The sequence below is a fragment of the Numida meleagris genome, chromosome 2, assembly GCF_002078875.1.
Source record: "Numida meleagris isolate 19003 breed g44 Domestic line chromosome 2, NumMel1.0, whole genome shotgun sequence".
Taxonomy (NCBI): Eukaryota; Metazoa; Chordata; class Aves; order Galliformes; family Numididae; genus Numida; species Numida meleagris.
In genome coordinates, this window is record NC_034410.1 from 63,230,610 (window position 1) to 63,253,389 (window position 22,780).

The following is a 22,780-nucleotide window of genomic DNA, read 5'->3' on the forward strand; positions in this document are numbered from 1 at the left end:
CCTGCAGAATACTGGAAGTTCAAAAACATCAGGAAGAGAGTCTTACTAAAATTTATGGAATTATCTTTTATGTCTTTTTTTCTTTAACTGTTTTTTTTTTTTTTTCCCAATTGGGAGATTTTTTGTTTCTTGGTTTGGAAGGTAAAATTTAGTTGTCAAATTTTCATGTTTCCGTCCCAAGCTAACATACTCTCCAACAGCGAGCACCAAGAACATTGCCATTGATTTCAATCAGCAAAGGATCACACCCTAACTGCTTCCAATTTCACAGGTACTAAGCGACACTATGATCACAGCCTCTGAAGTTTTAATCCTGTAATTCCATACAGATCTGGGAATTTCAGCACCCACCAATGAACACGATCTTTGTGAATCTTGAATAGTAAACTCCTGAAGCACAGAAATAAATACCTTATGTGATGTTAACTGACATTAATTTCCTCATCTCCTCTTCACAGACCTAAAACTGAGAGTACTTGCTACTACACTGTGAAATTTCTGTGTTTTTCTGGTGTTATCCAGAATAAAAATAACTTTGCTTTACATTAAAATGCATCCATAGCATTCCTATTAAAGTTTCGTATGCAGGTACAGTTTAAGATGAAAAAAGGGCACATAAAAATGAAAAATTAAACAGTACAGTAAGTTAGATTTTATACTTATTGAATATCAGATTATAACAGTGATCCCTCATGTTCACATTACCATATAATTATTCTACTTTAGCACTGTCAGCCTTAGGGGAACACGTAACATCAATCCCTACAATTCTGTGCATCTTTGCAGTAAGTGCATATTTTTTCATCAACGCTATAAAAACACTCATAGAGTGCCTGTACTACTTTTTCTTTTAAGAATAGTAAATATCACCATTAGAAATTATAAATATCTCCATATTTTCCATTTGGCTAGAGGAGACTTCCCTTAAAGCAAACAAGATTATTCAGTAGCTGGATTGGCATTAATGCAAATGCTAGTTATCCTGCCTAGTAGATTTTATTTGCCAATGCACACTGTAAGACACCTGAAACCTTACTCTCTGTTAACACATAAAATTGAAATGGTTCAGATGAATGGATCATCCCCACTATGCAGTGAACAACTAAGAAAAAGGCTTGCTATCCCCCCCTGGTCAAATCCCAAGTTGGCTTAACTTATTAGGAATGTGAAACTTCAAAGGTGGTGTAAAACAGTGTGGAAGTCGCACATGACAAAGCAATGAATTGCCACCAAAAAGTGCTATTTTGTTTTGCTGCCCCTCATATTTCGGTTCTTTATCATACCTACACTGTGAAGATCTGTCAGAAACTAGAAATCTAGTGTGTTAAGAAGTAATACAAAGGGAGGGAAAAAAAAAAAAAGGAGCCTACAGAATATCTTCACACACCTCAAAAGGAAAAAGAGTAGAGCAGGTAAACAGGTAAGGCAGAGTACTTGCAATACATTTGAACAGATTCACCAGTTTTTCCCTATAACAAATCCATTTCTATTTACATGTACTTAATGTCCTTATCAAATTCTACTTAAAAGTGACTGAAATCAAATAAATGTTCCTTTATAAACATACTAAGGCATCAGAAAATTTAACAAAGTATTATTTTTTCTGAAAACAATTTAACAAATTTAGCATCAATTCCATGGAGGCATCAAAGCAAGAATGGAATTCTACAATTAAGACTAAAAATCCTGACACGATCTGTCCCTATCATCAAGATTTGCTGCATTAGGAGGATGAGGGTCACCCCAAAGAACTACAGAGAAGTTCAGGCAGGGAGATGTCACTGCGATAGGACCTCCTGTCAGCACAGAGAAACAGCTCCACATGGCCCAACATCCCGGCCCCGATGCAGCACGGACTTTGCCTTGTAATCTAACCACAAGGCTTCATCAGATCTTCCGCTATCATAGATACCTAAGAAACAGAACAAAACTTGGAAATAAACAAATAAATCAACTGTGCTGGCTGTTTAAATTACAGCCATCATCGATCAACAGGCACATGCATTTCTGCTCTAACTGATCGTTTCTGATTGCCTTACAAACCACTCTTACATCCACAAGCGGTAACACACACACAAAAAAGGATGTGAGGATTCTGAAGGCAAAAGCTATCTTCCTTTCCCTTATATTTTCTCTTGGAATGAGAAGTGATGCTTGCCAGCAAACATTACATTAGAGATGTGTATTTGAACAGTATATCAAGGAAAAAAAAAAGAAACCATAAAACAAAAATCCCGAACTCCAAGATACTAGAAATGTTATGGATGACATAAAAATAAATTAAAATTTCTGCAAATTCATCAGTTTATTTGCCAGTTTTTATCACCAAGCTGTGCAGTACGCCGTAAAAAGATCTTTCTGTATTTACCTGGTGAACTGGCACACCAGTGAAATATTCCTTCAGCACAAGGCTAGCTATCCAAAAATGAGTAATGTTTCTCTCTTTCATTCAGCTCTACAGAGGTGTTTTCCAGTAGAGTCCTTGAAGAGATTGAGTTGTGAACAGGCAATTTGCAGTGCCTGTTCTGGGCATCTGACAAAGGAGACATACAGAGCAGCAAGGTGTAGGCACCAGCAGTTACTCCCTCACAAGGGGAAATACGTCTGAAGTGTGAGTCACAGCACTGAGGACAGATACATAATGTTAGGCAATGTGACACTTATCTGTAGTAAAGGAAGTTTATTATTAGTGAGCAAGCTATAGGGGAAGAAAACACTAGTGTTCCTCCATAAATAGATTACAGACCTATGTTATGTACTACTGAGTAGTCCACTCTAGTTTCTTTTGGCTGTAAATCTCCATTAATTCAAAATAACGCTGCCTGTTATACAGGAGAGTGGGCAGTATTTGGTACAAATGGTGCAAAGATAGAGCTGTTTGGAAGTCACAGGTCTCCTTCCCAAGTTTGATGAAGATCTTATTCCTTGTTGATGTGTACTGGTTTAAAACTGAAAGCTTTAAAATTAAAACTTTGGTCTTTCAAAGACTTAGAGGCATGAGACCAGAGTAATAGTTAATACCCATTGATTGTGGATACTGGAAGTGCTAGGGATGTTCCAAAGGTAGCAGGTAAGAAACTGCTCAAGGGCAAGATGGTTTTGGAGGACACTGAAGTCCTGATAGCAAAAAAAGATGAAGGAGATAGGAAAGAATTTTCACCTTCGTTTTCCACAGAAAATCTTCTCTCTGGATTTCTGCATTTTCACTTTTGGGCAAAGGCAGCTTGCTACAACACACACACACACACACACACACACAAGTCTACAAGTTAGTAAGAGCAAGCTTAGCTTCACCATAAATAGATGCAACTTAGCATGCCAGGAATCTACAGGGGTTTCAAACTGTTGTAAAAGAGGATTAAGGAAAAGAATGTTCCAAGCAGCAGAAGACAGGGAAGACTTACCTGATGGAAAAAACCTACCTTGTCCACAGTATTACTTTAAAACAAATAAGCTAACTGTTAGCCAATACATGTTAGGACCACACTTTTTCCTCACTTTCAGCAAACAGATATCAATGCTTCAGTAAATTAGACTGATATGCATTAGACTGTTTTTGTAGCTGTGTATTTTCACAGAGTTACCTGAGAGTAGAAAAACAGAAATGTGGCTGCAGAAAGCGCAACTCCTTCTAAGAACACCTTGCTAATAAAGGAATCTTTCCTTTTTCTACTGCTGTTTCAATTAATAATACAGTCATTCAAAAGCTACAGCTGAGTTACTAAATTCATGTTTTCTTGGATAACTAGAGTTATGATTAATATCTAGGAGAGTTTTGGTGCAGAAGCATAATTTTCAAGGCCTTAATTCAGAGGGGTGAAAAAGAGCTGAGGCACATTAAATTGAAAACACTGCCTGCTGTAGAAACCTGCCTGCTGGCATTTCATGCACATTCACTCACATACACACATGTGCACACACATCCAGTGGTGGCTTTGAGGCTACAGTTTAGCTCTCCTCCCTTACATCAAAGGAAACTAAACATAAGAACGGAGCAACATAAAAGCTTACAAGAAGAAAGCCTGGCCATTAGCATACTACGCCTGATCAAAATAATATTACATAGTAGTTTTTCACTTGTGAGGCTGATCAGAACCTGTGTTGTATTTACCATACCATGAACACGATATCCTGAGAAAGAACATTAGCATGAGGCATTAACCCATTGGGGAGAAACTCTAGAAATGGATTCATCTATTTTAAACGAAAATGATCACATTAAAATATACACAAACTGAGGAACATAAGCAGTCCCAAATAACTGGGACATGAATAGTTGCTGTACTTGGACCAAGAGAAAGAATTCATGACATATTAAAATACAATAGCTTTGCAAACTAACTGCAACAAAATCAAGTGAGTATACCATGACTATCTGAGAGCACACTTGTAAGAATTACACGGATCATATTAAAAAGTCTCCCACACCCAATAAACAGCACTGAAAGACGCTGAATGATAGATGTCTGAGTGCTGCCCCGGGCAGAACTTGCTATTGTCTGTCAGTCACCGAAAAAACAAGCATGCTAAATTTGCACTGTGAAAATAATCCAAACAACATAGCAGTTTCCCCTCTCTTTCCTCTGTACTCATACATAACTTTCAGAAAGCAAATCGTCAGGTGACATTTCTCTGTAATAATTCCAATTAAAACAAATGATGCTGCTTTTACAGCAGTTTACAGCCACTGCATTAGTAACAAATCTGAGGATATAAGAAACTAATCAAAGCTAAGAAGCACCCTACTTTTACCCAACAACCAAACAGTAATATGAAAGAAGTCACTTTCCTCTTTCTGCACTTTAGAGATACAGGAGCACTCTCATATTCTAAATACTAGGGGATGTTATTTGATTATGAAACTCTAAAATCTTAACTGTGCATGCACACGACTCTCCTTGGAAGAAGGAAAAATGCACACCCCGATTCATCAGTTTCTCTTTTAAAGCCAAAATCCATCTGTCTCCTTATTGCACAAAATAAAAGACAAGCTCTCTGTTTGCAGGCTCTGGCTCACACACTTGGAGGTAATGCTCAAATCACAGCATGTAAGCTCTGCGTTCCACCTGAGGACTATTTGTGGCAGCTGCTAACAGAGATGCCTGCACTCACCAGGAGAGAAGGGGGCATTTCAGGCTGTGAAACTGATTGCACTGGAAGTGTTTGCTAATAGAGATGTCAATGAAGTAAAGGAGTTTCAGTACCTGAGTTAACCAGCTGTTGTTCCATGACGCCACAGCCCAGGACCTCCAGCCATTCTCCTTGGAAGTTGATCTCCATCTCAAAGGAAGGGTGAGTAAATGGGAAGTAGCAGTCTACCCATCTGACTTGCAGTTCTGTAGCAGTGTTTAAAAAAATAAAGGGTATATGCATAAAAGGCCATCCCTCCAATTATCTGTAAAACTCGTCCTTCAACTAATGACACCAATTACAGCAATCCAGAGAAAATAAATAGCAAACAAACTAATTTGCAGCACTTGTGCAAGGTGATAAATCTTAAAACTTGTGGGAAAAAAAATGACCATGTCTTTCCTAATATGAAAAACACTTTGTGCAACTCAAGCATCCTTTGAAACCAAATCAATCATCTGTCAAACTCTGGCAACCACAAGGCACAGAATGAAAATGAGCCAAAATCTTTGGAAAGTCAGTGATTTTGTTGTTTTTTGTACCAGGATGCAGTTTTTTCTGTGAGGAGAAGTTACTCAAGTCTTGCATTCTACTGATCAACGAGGCAAGAAATTTTTTTCATCAGACTCTATTTAAAATACACAGCTATTCTTTCTGCGTATGTTTAAATATGAAAGTTAAAAACAGAGAGTGATGCACACAAGTATACATACACGCACACATTTAGAGATGCACAGCATTATTAAGGTATGCTGTATGAAAATACAGGCAGAGTACTCTGGACTTGTGTAGCTCCCAGGAGACCAGCCTTAAACTTTGTGAAGCACAGGAGCTCCCCACACATCTGAAGTCCCACTGAGCAAGGATGGAACTACCAGATATCACAGAGCGGCAGAGCCAGAAAAGGGCAAGCTCTGCACTGCTGCCAAATGCAGGGCTGTTGTCAAGGCTCTTATTAAAATTGATGGGTTTTAGTTCTTATAATCACTTAAGAAGTGTTCTTATGCTGAAGAATTTTCTCTAGACATTAAGTACCAGGAAAAACAGGTCTCAGAAAGAAGAGGCATTAAAAATTGGAAGATAACTGAACTGCTAATTCTCCAGGTAATGCCTTAACCCCAAGATCATCCCTCCCTTCATTTAAGCCAAATCCTAATCAGTGTAAGGGTTGTTGACAATTAGACAAGTCCAGTCTTGAAAACAAGGGGCAGAGACAAGGTTCTTTGGCTGATGACAACTATTAGCAACCCGGTTTGGTCTGAGCGGCTTTTTTTGGATCTGTTTCACATAAGGAACTTAAAACATGCAACTGCATGATTTATCTTGAGAATTTTTCCAAATTAAAACATTTGCTGTAGCCTCAAGAATTAGATTTTCTTCGATCATTTCTGAAATGTTAAATTTGTCTACAGAAAGTTACAAGAAAAGCAGGCATGTGTAGCCAAAAGTGACAGTCACAAAGTATTTTTCTGGAGGTAATGAACTTCCAAATGGAGAGGCAGATTTCAGAACAAATACAGTAATACTTCCAAATTTTCTTCCCTCTCTTAAAAATCAACCTCAGGATTCAGATTGATTTTAATCTTCCTTGATAATTTTATGTGCAGAATTCAGAAAACTGGAAATATTAGCAATTGGACCATTCATAACTGCACTGCGACTTACAGCCATCAGTTCACTGCTTTTTTGTCTACGTAACAATAAAATCATTACACAGATGTAAATTCAAGTGTATACAACCATACGATACACGGAAAACATTTTTAAAATTTCCCTAACTTTGTACAAATGCTTTTAATCCCAGGGCTATAGAAGTCATCTTTCACCATAAAGCACCGTACACAAAATATTTTCATTTAGCTTGCAAAATTTGCAACTGCAGCAAGAATGACATTGAATATTTGAACAGTTTGATGAACAGTAACAGCAATTTGACTGCAGTTTTTTTTTAATCACCTAATTACTTCAAAATGAAGCTCAGGGAAAAAAAAGCATTTCTCTGCTTTTCATTCTTAATTAAAATAAATTTTAAAAGAAAGTTTATTTTGAGTTTTAAGGCAGATAAGTACTTTTCTCAAGGGACATTTGTTTTAAAAGTAAATAAGCAAAAAAGAAGAAAACCAAACTGAATAAAACAAAACAAATTCACAAGGAAGAAAAAGCTCTCATGTTCATCTTGCTCTCTAAATTAATAGTTAAGCCCCATATGACACAGTAATTTTATCCATAAAGTAGCCAGGACAGCTGGTAATACCTCTGTATTCTACAGTCTTCTCTGAGAGTCCTGGCTCTGGAAGACTTTACTGAAGAGCAGAGGGCTATGTAAAATTGAGCCTCTCCACAGAACATCACAGAATAAATGGTTACATTTATTATTTAGACATAAAATATTGTCTTGCTGTTCAACATATTCCCAAGGAATACAGGACATTGCTTGCACTCAGCAAATTAAAACACTAAAGGCTTATAAAGGATTATGAAGATTAGGCTTTCTGTAGTACTAGATAATTTACTTGATAAGGCCCAATTTATTTCTTCATATAAAGATAATGGCTATTTTAGAAAAAATGATCTTTTGTAGACATTTTGGGAGGCCAAGGGATGCGTATCTGACTTAAAAACCCAGACAGGTACTTAAGCAGGTACAATACAGAATCTAACCAGATTCCAATCACTAGATAGATCTCATCAATTTAATCAGTTCAAAAGAATTATTTATATTAGCTTCGTTCACAGCCCCACGGTGTCCACGGGAGTCCTTTCAGTGGGCACATATCCATTAGCAATCTAAGCATTGTATCTCCAGTGAGGAAGGAAAAATTGAATATTTACTGTAATCTCTGAGCGCTAAGTAAGAAACTGGTCCTGGCTTGCACTTACAACAAATGGTGTTACCAGTTATTAAACTAAAAAAGTATCAGTTAGTGCTAGCCTAATTGAGTCTCCTAATGAAAAAGTCTTAACCAAAGGCACTGAGAAAGAAATCGACCAACACGTGAAAGCAGTATATTGCCATTCCACAGTATAGAATAAACAAAGCCAGAGACACAGATGGTCTTCACTGACCAGAAATTTTCTTTGTCGCTGTAGGGATTATTTTTAGGGAAGGAGTCTATAGGGGAAGAGAACAAAGCTGTGCAGGAGGGGAGCTAGGCAGAACAGAAGGTATTGAGCAGGGCCCAACACTGTAAAGGTGTGCCGATTGCTGAATAGCTCACACCTCATTCATTTTCCTATAGCAAAGAGGAGCTGGCTGCTCACAAGCTTACATTAGCGCACGTTTTTCAGAAGTTATTAGCCAGACTGTTATGTCATCAATTTTTTTTTTTTTCAAAACTCTTTGCATTCATAGGTGTCAATGCACCCTACAGAGATATCAGTACAACAGAGACAAGAGAAGAGGAATGGCTTAGACTTAAACGACATTCAGTGGCTGTTCAATGAGAGCTAAAAATGACAGAACTATTAATCAAAATATGACATTACTTGTCCATTCAACCTTCTCCTACAGATACCTAGGAATTTGTAGATAAATAAGAAAATAATAAACCACAGGAAAAAAAAAGCTTCAAGGAGGAAAATCTAATAAAATACTACAAGACAATTTCAATACATTTAGGCACAGGTGTTCAACCAACACATAAAAAATCAGTGTGATCAACTTCGAGCTCGAGTCGCTTTACAGCTCAACTTGGCAAGGCAACTGACCTTCACTACAGATCTATCTACTTTCCAAAATCTCCACTGCTCAATTCCCCTTGTCTCCCCAGCAGAGTAAAAGCAACATTCAGAAAGGGCTGTTCTCTTCACAGAAATTGGATGAATGTCCAAGAACCACTTATAAACTTCCTGGATTTTTTGTTTGTTTGTTTCTTTGTTTAAATTTTAATGTGGATTTTCACACCCCTTATGACTAAAATATTTCTTGGAAAAACAGAAATTTTCTTAATGTGATAAAAATGACAGCAACAGCTTGCTAATTATGCTTGTTCACTTTAATACACCTGGAATTTGCAGCAAAAACTGAAAATAATACCAAACTGATACAGCTCAAAAGCTTAAGCGAAAATCAGAAAGAGAACCGGCTTGGAGATGGGTACTCAGAAACTAGAATACTTGGAGAAGATAATAAGACACACATTTAATAATTGGAAAGTAACCTGGACCTTACTGCCTATAAATAAGGAAGGCTCGTTTGGAGATATTATTGTCAAAAGCAGCCTTGACTACAGTGATCAAGAGATCACAAGACCACAGACTTTAAGATCTTAAGGGTCAAGAGGAGGTCAAGGAGCAAACTAGAATATAAAAATAAAAAATAAAAAAAGATAGCAAAACATTAAAACAGCTTGGTTAAACAGTAAGACATGTAGTGCGCCCAAACACAAATAAGCATATGAGAGATGGAAAAGGGGAGAGACTTCCAGAAAAGGTAAACCAATATTGCTTGGACATACATAGATGCTGCTAGGCAAAATCCCATCTGGAGCTCAAACTGGCAAGGAAGCATCTACACTTAAGTCAATAACAAGCAGAAATACGAGAAGGAAAGACTGATACTCTATGCCTTTTTACTTTGGTCTTCACAGGTAAAGTTAGCCTCCAAACCTCTACATCAAGAAGCAGTTAGAAAGAAATGGAAAAATGAAGAGGGTTGAGTTAGGGGCCAATCACACAAATTAGACATATATATGTTAATGGGATATTATGAGATGTATCAGAGAATGATGAGACAAAATTAATTAAAAATATTCTGTAAAGTAAAAAAAATGAAATGAGAATTTAAAGATGGCTATCAAAAGGTAACTTCAGCTATGTGTGTCTCAGGCCACTTGCACTGAGCCCATCTTGTATGTCTAGTACCTAGCATGAAGCTTGCTTCTTTGAGTATTACTTTCCTGTTTTTATTGATGGCTCGGAAAATCAAGAAAGTGAAGGAGAGAGAGCTTCACATTTACACAAATGAGGGAAAAAAGAGACATAATCATATTTAAATCACTATCCATACATCTTGTTTTTGTGTTTCAGGAAAAATATTGTGGGAGGGAAGGCACCTACTTTCAGACTGTAAGTTCACAATCATTTGTCTTTAATGTCTTTCTAGCTATTATGTGGATGGTAGACAAATAAGTAATAACCAACAGACTGAAGCTTAAAGTGCAGCATCTGTCAACAGCCAGAGAAGGATGTCACTACTGTTTCAGATATCACTAATAAAACCTAAAAATTGCCACTTCAACAACATCTTCAGCATCTGAGGTTCATCTGAAAGTACCGTTCTTCCTATTACTCACTTTGATCCTAATTTTGTATGCTTCAAAATGCTGCTGTTAAGCAAAATATAAATACAAGAAAAACTGATCTTGGGAACCTAAAACAATTATGTGCAGGTGGGATTAAACAAAAACTGGTAGAAGTTTCCCCTGCTGTAAATTGTACTTTAGGATATCAGAAGAATATTCAAAGAGTCATAGATAGGACTTGCTACCATCATCAATCTACTCTTGGAATTACTGTTCTGAATTCAGTGGGCATCTTAAAAGAGCTCTGAAAGCAGCCAGCATTCCCCACGCATTCTAATACTTCCCAGTATTTCCTCAACAGAAAAATGAATCAGTTTAGAAGAGCAGCCTCTTTGCCAGGAAATAGCATTACGGCAGCAATTTTAACTCAGGCCATTTATAAATTCAGCAGCTACTGAAACCAAAAGCAGGTATTTCTGAGGAGAGGATATTTCATTCTTATACCCTGACATTCATTACCCTTCCTCACTCCACACTTAGTACCAAACAATTATTTTCCAGCTTATAGCATCTCCCTAGCAAAGCAGCACATGCACATACATACATCTCCTGTCAAGCTCCTTGCTGTCACAGAAGAGCTTGTAGATGGATTGATCGTGTCCCCACTTGTACTCATGCTCATTATGTTACCTTGACTCACCGGCATAACCAAAACCTCTTCACTAACACTTGGCTCACAGTGTTGTGCGTATCAGTATTGAGGAAAAGTAAGAGATGAATATGCATGGTCTGTTGGGCTGTGTTCAATAGTTTTATAAGTTATACATATAAAAGTATTAACGACCATATAAAATACAGACAACAACTGAAAGGCCAATCGATACCCAAATACTCTGACGTTAAAACACTCCTTGTTGGAACTCTGATGAAATTTAAGATGAAAATGTAAATAAAGAATATGGATGAAGACTCATAAAATTACTACAACTATCATTAAAACATATGGTTGTTTTAAAATACCAGCAGTCAACATCACTCCTAGGTCTCTTGTTTTCCTTGTACAGGAAAATCTTTCTGAAAAGTACGGATGCCTACAAATATCAAAAGACCAGGAAAAAAGATGCAAGAACCTACCATCACCAAAGATGTGAGTCATGAGCTTTGTGAGCACCTGCTTCAGATTGAACTCCACCAGCCTCACTGCCTCCATAGTGTGACACTCTTGCTTGTGTGCAGTGCGATGCCCTTGCTCAAACAACTGGAAGTTTTCACCATCTTTAATACTGGAGAATAACTAGAACAAAAACACAATAGTGTTTGGCATCAGTGACTCTCAAAATGAAAACAGAAAATGAAATTTTACTGATTTAAGGGGAATCTTACCTGCTAAGCCTGCACCACGGAGAACAAATGCAAAGAATGATTTTTTACAAATTCCTTTCACTAAACAGTGAGATGCATCATTATCACAAGAACAGAAATATTCAAGTAAGATTTCTTTTATTTCTGAACTATATCTTCAATAATAAGATTAGCTACAGGAAAAAAAATAATTTATAATGGAAATAGAAAAGTTATCATGGAAAACAAAGCACACTGTGTAGTACATGTTAATTTTAACCCAGCAACTACAATATGCAATGACATTAATCACAACTTCAACATTTTTTTTAATTAAATTAATGACCTCAAATAAATACTCTCCTCCCTTCCCCCCTCAAAGAAAAAAAAACACCACATTTTATAAAAGTTGTAATCAAACTAACTTCCAAAAACATACTGATAGTTTAATGAGACCTGAAGCTGCCAACATTTGATTAACCTTCAGTACAGTTTATTTGTATAAGGACTACCATGTTCCTGCATTGTCCCCGCTATGGCACCCGTCTGTGTATAGGAATTTTGCTGATGAGGCACTGAAGGATTCATGGTCTTGCTTTGAGGTTTCCAAATTACAAAGCACACGGGCAGGTGATTCTCTTTATTTGAAATGTACCAAACTCGCTCTTCATGCAGAGGCTGCTCTCCACCACATCTGTTGCAAGTTGAAGATTTCTAATTCCCTGTACAACCTCATACATTTCTCTCCAGGAATTCCCAGGCAGATACATACTGGTCATTCTAAATGCTCTCAAAGAGACCAATAAAACACTCTCACTAAGTCATAACTTTAGATGTCCTGTGGCTTGGTGAGACAAGTAGACAGTTTTACATGGCAGAGGATTTTGTTGGAAATCCTTACAGCTACATAGCTCTTAATTCTGGAGGGCAGGGAGATCTAATTGTAAAAGTGCTTCCAGTACCCTTTTCTACCCCTCCTGATGTACCGTCTACATTAAATCCATCACAAACAGAGGGGGGAAAAAAAAGGCACACACTGCGATTTTCTGCACCTTGCACCTGCAAACATAACTAGCTCTTATTCAAGAAGTGCCACGAATGGCATCTTAACAACCCATGGATGTGCACAGAAGTTGTTTTAGTTGCAGTTTGACTTCTTCAGTTCATGAAATGCTTATAGAAAGTACAAATGAACCTCTGGTAGCTTCCAAATGCTGTCCACAATTAAATGACTAATTTATAGTACATTTTACACACACAACGCATGCAGAAGGAGCTTGAGCACAGTACAGAAACTAGAAGCCAAACGGATACAGGGACTTTGAAAAAAAATAAACACAAACTATCAGTAGCATTTAACTTTGTATTTCTAGTCAGGAGAAGAACTGACTGGCAGATTGAGAAAACACCTCTCAATTTAATCTCCTTAGTGCACTGCAGAAAAATGCAAATTATGAAGCAAAAAGAGAAATAGAGACTAAAGCAATTATTCACCAGTCTAACAATAATGCGCTTCCTAATCAAAAGGCCACAGCTTGACAAAACTAGGCATTATGCTGTCAAACACCATACTTTTTATTCAAGTGCTCACCTGAAAGATTAAGGCCCCTTCTTCCTACTGGCATTACTTCTACACTGGCTGGAAGATGTAAATGACAACCATGCTACAATTAATTTACTATCAGCAGGGCAGATCGACCATCTACCATCTGGCTTTGAAAGCCAGAAGGTATTCTCAGAAGTCATCCGTAGCTCAAGCAGTGGATTTGTCGTAAGCTCCTTTGGTAGTCAGTGGAGAGAAACTGGCTCCCTTGTGGCCATTTGGCATGGCCATATTGGGCTCCTCCTCTGAGCTGCACGCTACAGGCAGCTGTTTTTTTCCTACGGACTGAAGAGACTATTCTCAATAAACTGGAGAACGGAGGAAACCATGGGATGACAGTAGTTGCAAATTCAGCTCAGTAATTAATTGCTGCATGGAGAGATGTACTGGTGCATGGATTGGGGCAGGGGTACTTCAGGCGATGTTGTCAAATGATGTCAGGTCCCATAGGCTATGGGAGCACAGCCCTTGTGGAGTTGCTCACCTATGGGTTGCAGTAACAAAATGGCCACCCTCCAACCAGGTGCCAGGCCTCACTGCAGTGTTCTCCGTAAGGGCTTCGTCAGCTCCTCTCAATTCCAGCACAAGTGTGGACAGGGTGATATTGAGGAAAGAAAGATACCTTATGGTTGCATTACTATTTATTAAATTCACAAATATCACAATGTCAAGGTACGTAGTTTAAAACCAGTAGACCAATTTCACCATTATTATCATCAAACTGTGCTAAGTACGTGTCTTCGAATAAAAACACTCCTACATTTCTATGTACATAAAGCCAGGAAGGTCAAAGTTTAAATAAAATGATTATGTACAATCGCTCCTTTTTGATGGTAGTTCTTCCCAAGTTTTCCACAAGTGGAAAAAAAAAGAAAATCTAACAACCCTGAAAAAAAAAAGCTTGCCCATTGAAGATTTCACTATTTCACATACATTTATTCCACAGAAAAATACAGTATTTTACTGAATTCAACATGATCAATTATTATCACTACCAGAAAAGAACTTTCATGTAAACATACAGTAAGTATCTATGTTTCTGTCTGTTGTAAGGACAAGTTCTTTCTTTAAGAAAGTGCTCAAAAAATAAGTCCTGTGTCATCATGCAGAAGTAAAAAAAAAAAAAATAATTTAAAAGTTACCAGTGATTTATCACCATATCTGACTGATGCTGCATTACAAAGGCAGCAGAAAGGAATCTAAGTGACCTTAACATCTGGCATGAACTTTATTCTTACTCCCATCAAGACAGCTCATAATAATATAAAATTTGGTAACATGTAGAGCCTGGTACAAAGAAAAATGAAGCTATGCTCCTTTAGAAGTACCTTACTGTATTTCTCAGCATGCCACGGAGAACTGAAGGCACATGTGTGATTTCAATAAAGACCCCACCTTTAATTGCTCAACAGCCTTCAAATCTCACACCACTTCACTATCTGTACATTTAGGGTTCAGGAAAAGATTAAGTTTCTCTTTGCTGGAAGCTGGCATTTGTATTAGGTTTTGGATACGGAAGGTCTGTGACTACACCCTGGCTTTAAACAATGCAGTTGTTTATTACTCCTACCAGCCATGCATGCTGCAGTATTAAGATAAAGAATACATAATGCTCACATACTTACCTCTATGAACAAAGCGGCATTGAAGACCAGCTCTACGTGAGGATCTGTATGTGGCAACAGTTCTCCTTGTCAAACCTAATACAATATGACTCTCTGGTCCTGATGAATATCTCTATAAATAAGCAAACAGCTCCACTCTAAATCCACTTAGGAATAGCAAACCATTACCACAACATCTTTAATCTGCCGTATCAATCAACTGAAGGATTAGGAACGATGAAGATGATGCCATCTCAAGATGGCTCATCGAAAAGAAAACTTACTGTCAGCTCCACTAAGTCTCCAAGACGATGAAATGTGTAAATCTGTGCCCCAATCCAGATAGATAACTTCCTGTGTCTAAGAGAGATACAGGCCACAGTTGTACAACAGGATACTCTTTGCAACATATCAGTAAGCACTGGTTTAGGGACAGAATGGTGAAAATCGCTTCAATCAACAAGCCTGCAGAGTGGTCTCCTTAATTTCAGGATCCTTCAGTTTTCAGTCCTCCAATTATGCGTGACGCATTTCAGTGAGACTCGCAGCTCCATAAGCTGATGTATGCAACCTTCTTGAGTATCCACGTCTGGATGTGTTTAAGACATGGGCCCAGCAACTGCTGGCACGCAGTTCTAGCATCAGGAGTAGTCACAAGTGTGGATTCATGGAGGGAGACACCTTGGAAATGCCCATCCTGAAGTGAATTTTGTCATCTACAGAAGAGAGATGAACGGAACTCCACCTTAACAATATCATCTCAAAGCAGCCAGGAAATGCAAAATCCCCTCTGATTCACAAATTCTATTACACGATAGGAGGCAAATGGCGTTCCTCAAAGAGACTAACACACCAACCCATGTCCCTGCCATCTGGCGCCAGTTACCAACTCCTCACACAGTCTTTAGCCCTTGCCAGCTGATTCACTGAGGAGCATTGTCCAAATCTCTGTATAGTGGGTTGATCCCTGGAACACAGTAAATTTATTCAAATTCCTTTGCGTGTGGGGAAAAAAAAATGGGGATAGGAAGGAGTTTTCATTTGATAAAACATCAGAGCAGAAACAGTGTCCAGAGCTGCAGTAACATTACAGAATTCTGGACAAGACAAACCAAAAGATACTGTCATGTCAGCCTTGCCAGTGAAAAGCAAAACCTGGTATGGCATGCAGTGATTAAATAATGAAATAAACAAACAAGAGAATAAATGAAGAAGAAAAAAGAGGACAAGAGGACGTAGTTTGATCAGGTATTCACACCAACCCAAAGCATAAAGGACACAAAGAATAAGGCCAAGATACACAAATATAAAATGATAAACTTATTCTTCTTTCTGATACGAAAAAGAGAAACATCTACGTTTCTATTACCTAGGACAAGAGTCTTAATGTTTCAGGTTGCAAACACTACGACGCTACAATATGGAAATGGTTTGTTGCAATGATACAGAACTGCAAAATTAGAAAGAATTCGCAGACGCCAACTGCCATTGCTTTGGAGGAATAGTCCTCCTTTTTAACCAAATTTATATTTTTTCCAATGCACCTTAACAAAAAAATGTTTTTGGACGAAATGGCAACTTTTCAATAAAGAATAAAAATGTATCCCCACTCCTTCTTCCCAGTTTTCCTACTTATAGTTTTCAGATGTTAGCATGATCTGATAGACTGATGAGAGCATTATTTTCCCATCTGAACAATCTGATATTGGCCTCCATTGGAATGAGTTTAGTAAATTAGAGTAGCAACTCTTAAGTTTTCACATCTGTTCCCATTAAAATTTATGTATAATTCAATACAGACTATAAAATACCTTATAAAGTCTCCTTCCAACATGTAAACAATATTTGTTCTCAGCTGAATGTTTTGCGATTGCCATTGGGTTTATATTGGCTCCCTCTGGTGGTGAATATGTGTGAAGTGTAATTTTGTTGAGATTTTTTTTTTCCTTTCCATAAACTGCATAAGTAAAGAATTGCACCGAAGAGCACAGCACAGAAATCATTTCATTTCACTTCCATGCAGGAAATTCTGACAGCTCAAATCTGACTGCAGAAGTACCAATATTGTCAATCCAAAGAATTTTTAAAAACAAGTTGTATACCGTCAAAGGAGAAAAGTCTGTGTGCCCTTTGAAAGGATAAAGGCATGCCTGGACTTGGTGTTGATTTTCACTTCAATACTGCGAAGAGTTACAACAAAGGTTTCAAAGGGCAGAAGTTTCAAACCCAACCCTGACTACAGAATTTGAAAAGGAGAGACACTTCTACATCTTCCTTACTCCGCTTCAAACTTTAGCTGTGGATGAACTGACCTTTTTTGTCATTCCCAAACAGAGATGAGACGGTAAATTCCTTTAAATTCAAATTCCTAGAAAATCATTCTAGATTTGGGGCTTTTTTCACCACCTCTCTCCTTCCCATCCCCCGACTTCTACAATTGCTTCCATTGACGAAAAAAAAAAAGTGATAAATGTATACACATCAAAAGTACAAAGTAGAGCAGTAAACCAACCATAGCACATAGAATGAAATTCACCTAGGGCTTACAGCTAAGAGCTAACAGTTTTTTCCTTTAGCTGCCTATCTTCTTATCCTCAGTACTGTGAAAATTTCCTCACCAGAGACTGCAAGTGTGGTTATGAATGAAAAGTCTGAGATGAAGGCAGCAGGTCTTGACATTCACGTATTTCTGTTCAGTACGCTGTAACTCAAACATGAGTATAAATAAATGAATATAAAAATAGAAAAATATTTCTCTCATATAGTAATACCTACATTTAATCTTTTTTTTTTTTTCCGCTCAGACAATTCCTTTTAGAATTATTTAAATTTTTGCATTATTTTGAACAGGCAACAAGAATATAAAACACAGAAACAGTCTCCAGTGAAACTGCATAATTACACATTCAATTTTTTCCACAAGGCACTTGGGATGATGCCTGTAAGAAGTTTTACATATTGCAAGGCTTTACCAGTATTCAATCTGCAACTGAAGCAGAAAGGGATGCCTTAGATCATCCTCGGGTTTAGAATTAATGCACGTTGCCCAACAAACAAAAAGTTTACACACTACGCTCCATGCCACACTTCTCTGTTCATCAGCTTAGAAAGTTGACAGGAAGGACTTTCACTCTTGAGAGACACATTCTCCAGTTTTAGCACACAGCTAACTTCAAATTCCTCAGCTCCTAACATTCTCCAGTAACATCTCAATCATTCTCTTGAAAAAAAAAGAGAAGGAGAAACAATATATAATGCAATGAATCAGATTGTTATACATCCTGTATTGCTAACTGGATAATGTCAGTGAATGTTTCTGTAGATTTCTTCCCACTTATTAAATACTATTATTATTCCTGTTATTAAATTTGTACAAGAGAAAGAAATACTCTTTCCTGAGGCCCAGAATTTCTTAAGAAACATATTCTTTGACAATAATCTCAATAATTAGATCAACCATACCAACATTTGTAGAAATTCCGGGTGTAGATGTTATAATTTTGCGACAGATAAGATCTGGATGTTTGAACTCCTGCTGAAGTGAAAAATATGGCATGAACACAAAACTTTAAAAAATAGCATTTTTATAATGTGTTATCCATTTTTTCTGTTGCATATATCCTTGCAGGCCTATGAAAAAGAACAGCAAAGAAATTTTGGACAAAACTGCAAGATTTCCATTTCCCAATTACCAAAGAAGAGTTCGCAAGCTGTTTTCGGTACCATATAGTTCCCAAGACATCTCAAGATACAGATACGTTTTCAAAGCACAAAAGGTAGTGGCAGCATGGGGTGGGAAACACCAGTGGAGACAGCATGAACATTTCCCACCGGCGAGAAAAGCGGTGCACTGTGATTTCCCTAGTTTTCCCTCAGGCATCCAAATCCATCAGGCTTCCCTGCCAAGCTCCTGTCACCCACTGGCAACCACATTAAGAACAGTCAACATCTCAGTATCAGAATAAGCTAGTTTTAGTTATATAAATGGGAATTTGGCAGTATTGCTACAAGCATACACAAATTATATGAATCAATTACTGTTTGGAAAACAAACTGGCTTATACACACCACTTATCAATGATACCGCAGAATGCTTAATGACACTCTTGCATTTGCAGAACATGAAAGTTGCGCCAACAAAACATACAAACTTAGAAGCCTTGGTCATCTACCTAGCACTCTTTAGCTGATGTCTCTGGACTCCCTCAGTTTACTGTGTATGTATTGCAAACCCATAACTGTCAGCTGCAACAGATGAATCCTTCAAAACAGTTTTAGGATCAAATAAAGAATGGAACAATTCATTACAAAAACGCATTCATTTACAGAAGCTTAGAGCTATTAAAAGAAAAAAAATGGCAGAATAAAAATTTCATTCTGGATATAGCTACAACAGCTTACATCCGTGAGTCCTTCAAGTATTAATACGAGAAAGTCTGTGGTGAAATGACTTTACTGGAAGAGACTTTTGATAGAATGAGAATTGAAATGTGCACATCATTAGCTGAACAAACTTTCTGCTTTCAGATCTTGTTTTATTTTGCTGGCTTTCAATAATATCAGCCTGGTTTTCCATATTTTTCTGGGGAAGCTTACACAGTTGTTACCCAATTCCACATCTTCACCTATATTTTTCCCAAATTATAAGTATTACCTCATGACCAATCACTTGATCCTTATCAATGTACTGCACAACACCTGTGTGGTGGTAGCTTGTTTATGTGCGTGCACTTTCCTCATAGCAAATACATGATCATGCAACTTACCCCAAAACTCTTTCAGTTCAACTAAAGAATTCCTACCTCGTGACAGGAGAAGAGCCGAACTCCTTCCATCTGATGAAAGACTGGGTAGTGGGTGCTGTCAATTGTATCACGGCGGTAAACATCTCCCACCGCCAGAAAGGCATCTAGACCGGAGTGTATCAAGTCCCACTGGTGAGCTGATGTGTGTGCTCTTAACATGTGATCACGATTCAAGTAATAGTTATCCTCCTTTCTTCTGCTTGCATGCTCTTGTGGGACAAGTAACTTATCAAAATTCTGCTGCACTGTAACCACTGGAGAAAGACCATCATAGACAGAAAAGAGCGGATTCCCACGGCGTCCCGTATATTGCTTGTAAAAGTGGTCCTTCACCTGCTCCTTGATCAGCCACAAAGGGTGATGCTTTTTGTTATGCAAGTTCTTCCCCACTTTGGAAAGAATCTTCTCTGTAACATTGCTGTAGTCATCTTGAGGATAAGATTTACCAAACAGTTCCACAGTATTTGAGCAGGGTACGCTGGCAGCAAAATCTGAAGGTACAGACTGCCTTGAATGGGTTGGAATTCCACTTACTTTTATTTTTGGTGGCAAAGCTGTTTTAGAATACTTAGCTACTCTCATGAATTTCCAGAGCATTGCCATTGCAAACTCACTTATAACCTAAAATAGAAGAAAAAAATCAGAACAAAATTTAGAGTTCATATCTTCAGTCTTGTTGCAGAAATTGCTAGCATCTCATGGATAAGTGAAATTTGAATGTCTGTTTGATTAATATGATGAAGTTCCTATTACCGACCACTATTTTGACTTTGGAGGAGAAATAACCTTATGATCAAATTTCAGCTAGGATATCTTGTTCAATTATCAGTCTTCTGCACCACTGCATCAGTATTAATGACACTAGACCTAGTCTTAATCTCATTCCAGATACTGCAACACTTTACAACTGAGAAAACATCACATTTAAAACAGACTTTTTCTTTCTGTTAAAATATTAGGCAATGATAGACTACTGAGCATGAAAAGCTCAGAAATGTAACAATGCTATTCAGTGGACAGAGGCATGCTTACAAAAAAAAGCCCAGCATTAACATACTGTATTGTCTTCCACCACTAGCAGGCCCTATGGAAGGAATTCCACACAAATCAAATGCATATGGAGTACACGCTACACAACCACTGCTATTTTCTACTTAATGTCATATGAAGGTCACATTGGAGATTTTTCAAAGATTCCACAAAGCCCAAATTATTGTTAATATTTTGGGATGTGCAAAAAAAACCTTTTCCAAACGCTTCCAGAATACTTGTTTTCACCGCTTACAACACTGTACTGGAGGAAGGCTTGACAATTTTCAGGAAGGTGAATTAAGTGATATGATTCTGCAGGATGTGTCCATCTATCAAAGTACCATCTTTACACATCCCCCCTACCTATGTTTAGAAACACTCTCTTTATACTTCACGCATTAGCAAGGATGAATTCATAGTGTTTGAAGAGATAATTCTGTAAACAAGGAGTTCTGAGTATCACAATGCCTTCAGGCACTCGAAACAAGTAAGCCCATTCTGAGATGCAAAATCACTTGAAGATCAATAGTTGGGCTTCACAAATATTGGCAGACATTCCAGTAAAATACTTAAGCATTATAAACTGCTTATTGCAAAATGGGAAAACAGAGGCATTACAAGTGGTTGGGGCAAGGCACCTGCTCCAAACAACAAACTGGTCTACGTTTCTCTGTGAGTCCACGATTCCAGGACCACAGGTTTCTGGGCCAAAGAATTTCCTGAGAAAGCTTTCTTAAAGAAACAGGGGAAGAAAAAATGCAAGAAATGAATAAACAATAATCTTCAAGGGATAGCTTTTCATCTTTACAATAGCATTACAGAACAAATAAGCCAAGATTGTTTTTTAATACTATTATGCTCCAAAAACATGCATTAGAACAGGTACATTTTAGAACACACAGCTCCTCAAAATCAGGTAACAGCTCTGTTTATATCTGGTTTCCATCCCTCTGGTCTGAATGTTCTCTATAGATTTAATTTTCTGAAGCAACCGTAACTCACCAAATGAAAATAAAGACAAGACAGATAGTCATGGCACAGCCAGATTACTCACTTCAGTTCTTGGCCACTTCTGTTAAGGTTCTTCCATAGATTAATTCACACACACACAAAACAGAAAGCCCTCTGACACAGACTAAGCGATGGACAGCATTATGTTTCGAAAAAAGAGGCTCCATTTTCCCCAAACATACGTTCTCCTTCATGGAAAGCAAGTTCTCATTTTCAAACAGCTGCTTGAAATATCCAGTTCCAGTCAGATAATGTATTCAGCTTCCCTTAAGTAAATACCACCATCTGCCCATACATTTATTTTTCTAAAAAATTCAATTCAAAACTTATAGAAAACTGTAATATAAGAACTCTCATGACTTTATCATGAATCTTGTGATGTTTGCTTCTTTCCTAAATGCCATTCCTTTGAGAATCAGAAGCTTAACTTTCACATAAACAGTTCTTCTCAGGATTACAGCATTATGGAAAAGAAAACAGAACATAACAAGTCCTTGAAAAAAAAACAAAAGGGGTATTTGCTTCTCTTTTATTTTAAGATACATGATTTTTAAGGGAGACTCTTTTTAATGTATTCATTTGTTATTCAGCCTCTGATAGTTCTGAAATGTTAATTTTTCAGATAGTGTGACACATACTTGTCAGAAACTTATATGGTGAGGAGAATGGATTAAATTACTTCAGAGTTTTTATCCTAACATTATGCTTATGCCTGAACTGCCTTTCTGTCTGCACTAATATTCTAATCTAATGAAAATCTACTGTGAGGAGTAGTAAAAGAAAAAAAAAAAAAAGACCAATCCAACATTTCTCAATGAGTTACTGAGTTATCCAGTGTCCAAGTATTGCAAACAGCAAACACACAGCAGAAGAGAAACTGGCACAGAATCACACAACAGTGCCACAAACACTGAAGTTCTTAACCGGCACACTCTTCTGCTTCCCTATCTGACCACCGAAACATACATACCATTTCCAGGATAAATGCATAAAAAAAAGTACTGAACTTCG

At 37.5% G+C, this 22,780-nt stretch overlaps 1 protein-coding gene and 1 long non-coding RNA gene across 10 annotated transcripts in view; both read right to left on the bottom strand.

Annotated features, from left to right (window-relative positions):
* The window catches only part of FARS2 (phenylalanyl-tRNA synthetase 2, mitochondrial), a 288,269-nt gene that overhangs the window by 214,524 nt on the left and 50,965 nt on the right, over nucleotides 1-22,780 (bottom strand). For all 9 annotated transcript variants that reach the window (XM_021388665.1, XM_021388660.1, XM_021388659.1 and 6 more), the window contains exons 3-5: nucleotides 19,724-20,347; nucleotides 11,508-11,667; nucleotides 5,205-5,336 (exon numbers count right to left, since the gene is read on the bottom strand). In XM_021388665.1, the coding sequence (XP_021244340.1) occupies nucleotides 5,205-5,336; nucleotides 11,508-11,667; nucleotides 19,724-20,329 (898 nt within the window). In that variant the 5' untranslated portion in view covers nucleotides 20,330-20,347. The remainder of the gene's footprint in view (nucleotides 1-5,204; nucleotides 5,337-11,507; nucleotides 11,668-19,723; nucleotides 20,348-22,780) is intronic.
* Nucleotides 13,941-19,715, bottom strand: LOC110394700. The gene is made up of 2 exons (XR_002435807.1): nucleotides 17,540-19,715; nucleotides 13,941-15,637 (listed from the first exon to the last, which is right to left on the bottom strand). It is a non-coding gene; the product is annotated as an uncharacterized LOC110394700 (long non-coding RNA).